We start from the raw sequence: 2,986 nt of genomic DNA on the forward strand, positions 1-2,986 counted from the left end.
TTCAAGGCAGGTCTTCTGAGGATAATGTTATAAGGACTAGGGCAATCAACTATGTGATATTATATATCAATGGTCCGCGATAATGGGTGGTTTCCCATCATCGTTTTCAGCCATATGTAACCCTTAATTGGCACTTGTTCTCCAGAGAATCCGACTAATTCTCCGGATGAGGGTTGTATGAGTTTTTCAGATATTTTCATTTTTAGAAAAGTAGTATAAAAGAGAACATCGGCACTACTACCTGGGTCCAGAAGGACTTTTCTTACCACTAGTTCACTTGTTTGGATGGAAATTACCACAGGGTCGTCTGAGTGTGGTGTGGCCGAGCATATGTCTTCCTGGTTGAAGGTGATTTCTAAGTCAGGTGCATCTTTGTTGCTGTGTGGTGTTGTTCCTTCGATTGCCAGCATTGCACGGTAGCTATGTTTCCTTGCCGAAGTTGTTTCGCCTCCCCCGGCGAATCCTCCGGATATGCAGTTTATAACCCCTTTAGGTGGGGTGTTGCTTGGCCATTTGTTGGCTTCCTTGTTTTCCGAGGTCTGTTGTCGCTCTTCTTTGTCTCAGCCGCCTTCTTTGTGTTTTCTTCCTTCGATGTACTTATCTAGTAGGCCCTGGCGAGCTAATCTTTCCAATAGGTCTTTGGCTATTACGCACTCATCGGTTGTGTGTCCGTATTTCTGGTGGAAGGCACAGTGCTTGCTTTTGTCTACAAATCTCTGGTGTTGGTAGCTCCCAGCTCTTGCTGGTGACTTTATGATTTTGGCGTTGAGTATTTCTTTGATTATCTTTTCCCTTTTTGTGTTGAATCTGGTGTAGTTGTCGAATTTTGGGGTGAGCTTCAGTTTGCCGAGCTCTTTGTTGTTCGCTGATCTCGGCATCCTGTCTTCCTCCCTTCTAGGTTTTCTTTCTGTTCGGTTGGCCTCACAGAGTTCTTCAATCTCCATTTGCCCAGCTGCTCTCTCTCGGAACTCCTCCAATGTCTTCGGCTTGGTGATTGTGATTGTCTCTCTGAACTTTCCGGGTCGGAGGCCGGCCTTGAGGGCATGTAGGTGGACTGCGGGGTCCAGGTCGGGTATTTCCATTGTTGCTTCTGCAAACCTGGTTAGATAGTCTTTCAGGCTTTCTTGTGGACCTTGGCGGATGGTGCCGAGGTAATCTGATCCATGTACGTATATCCGTGCTGCAGCGAAGTAGTCTATGAAAGACTTCGCCAGTTCCTCGAAGGAAGAGATCAAACCTGCAGGTAATTTTGAAAACCACAGCAATGCAGCGCCGTCGAGGTATGTGGGGAAAGCTCTACAGAACAGGTTCGTTGTTAGGGCCGTTAAAAAACATCATAGATTGAAATTTCTTAATATGAGCCCGGGGGTCACCAATCCCCTTATATGGCTCAAGCGAAGAAGGTAGTGTGAAATTCTTTGGCATCTGGTAGTTGGTGATTTCCTCCGAGAAAGGGTTGTCTAAGGTGAGCTTCTCTTTTGGTGGGTTGACGCTTAGTAGGTCTGTACTGCCTTTGGTTGGCCCCTTTTCATCGTGCTTATTGGCGCTGTTCTAGGTGGACAACTCAGCGAGCTGTTTGACTTCCGCTTGTAGTTCGGCCATTTGGGCCAAGAGTTCGGCCTGAGTGGGTTGGTGAACTCCGTTGTCAGCCATGTCAAGAGGTTAAAGAAAAACCTGCGTAAAGGAAAAAAAGTAAAGTGCAATATATAAAGAAAAGGTGGGGTCAGATTAATTGTTTCGGGCGCCAAATGTTCCGTTCTGATCCAGCCGAGGTCTGTATCTTCCAATCGAGGTTGCTCAGCTCTCGGTAGAGTTATACGTCGTTCAAGAGGCAGTTCTCCAAGAATGACCTCGGTGCGATGAAACACGGCGGCGGGAGCACCTGCAAAAGTACTCCGACGCTCAAGTAAGTATATGAATTATAAAAGATGAAAGTAATGAATTAGAGTGAGCTCTATGACCTGTTTTTTCTGAGCTATTTGGTTTCATTTTATAGATGAGTGTTGAATTGTCTTCTGTTTGGTTGTTCCGATATTATCGGCTCAGTTAGCAAATTCTGTTGTTGTTGGTAACGGCTGGGAAGTGGGTTTTGACTTGTGATCATGCTCAGGTTGTGGCTTCTGTTCAGCTGATTTGTTATCTGACTTTGTGGTCGGTTAGGATAGTGAAGTTTGTTACCGAGCTTCTCGAGGTACGTCATACATTCACGTTCTCTCTTATCTCATTAATTCACATTCGTGGAACTTCTATAATTATTTCTTTTTTCTCTTAGTATCTTTCATCTCAGATTACTGTTACTCCGTAATAGAAAAACTTTTTTCTTTTTTTATCCATTTTTTCTTGCATCATTCTCACTCTTCTTAAATATAACGTAAAACTAATATAATTTGCTTTCTGTCAAAAGTGTAAAGCTATGCTTATATGGTTGTTTTAATTAATTAGAGTGACAACATATCAATGGAAGATTCATGTAGAAGTCGTCCACCGACTTGGCAAGACTATGCTAGGCTACAAGAAGAGAGGCAGCAACACCTGGCCAGAAGGCATGCCAGTTACCGAGACATAGTATTAATACATCGGGTATTCTAACTAATATGACAACCCCATTAGAAGATATCACAAATATATCCATAATCGTTGCTCATCAATACTCTGTGTCAAGTACTCTAAGTTATACTTTCAAGTAATAAATTTATGTTGTTGGTTTATTATTTAATTTGAATTATTTCTACAATATATCTATGTTAATGTACTCTTAGTATCATTTATCTATAATTTATTTACTGAATCTACTCATACATAATGGCATAAAGTTTAATATTATCCTTTTCTAAAGTCATCTATTTTTTTTAGTTTTTATCCTTATTTTTATGCTTTATTTTAATTTTATTAAACCAAAAATTATTAATGTCATTTAACTTTAATTTTCAACTTTTATCATAAATGAAAATATGTGACTTTGTATGCATTAGATAATAAAAAAATA

The 2,986-nt window shown here is 40.9% G+C and overlaps 1 protein-coding gene across 1 annotated transcript; it reads right to left on the reverse strand.

The window, feature by feature from the left end:
• LOC107647554 lies at nucleotides 561-2,632 on the reverse strand. Its single transcript, XM_016351624.1, has 3 exons — nucleotides 2,557-2,632; nucleotides 1,675-1,882; nucleotides 561-1,296 (listed from the first exon to the last, which is right to left on the reverse strand). The coding sequence occupies exons 1-3, from the start codon at nucleotides 2,630-2,632 to the stop codon at nucleotides 561-563; spliced, it is 1,020 nt and encodes a 339-aa protein (XP_016207110.1).

The sequence above is a fragment of the Arachis ipaensis genome, chromosome B06 (assembly GCF_000816755.2).
Source record: "Arachis ipaensis cultivar K30076 chromosome B06, Araip1.1, whole genome shotgun sequence".
Taxonomy (NCBI): Eukaryota; Viridiplantae; Streptophyta; class Magnoliopsida; order Fabales; family Fabaceae; genus Arachis; species Arachis ipaensis.

What these genes read in the sequence shown, in the direction of transcription:
- LOC107647554 (XM_016351624.1), bottom strand. Translation starts at nt 2,632, where the DNA reads ATGGATATATTTGTGATATCTTCTAATGGGGTTGTCATATTAGTTAGA. An exon ending in TGTATTAATACTATGTCTCG is followed by an intron (nt 1,883 to 2,556) that starts GTAACTGGCATG and finishes GTACTTTTGCAG; the next exon opens with GTGCTCCCGCCGCCGTGTTT. An exon ending in ACTTTTTTTCCTTTACGCAG is followed by an intron (nt 1,297 to 1,674) that starts GTTTTTCTTTAA and finishes CCTGTTCTGTAG; the next exon opens with AGCTTTCCCCACATACCTCG.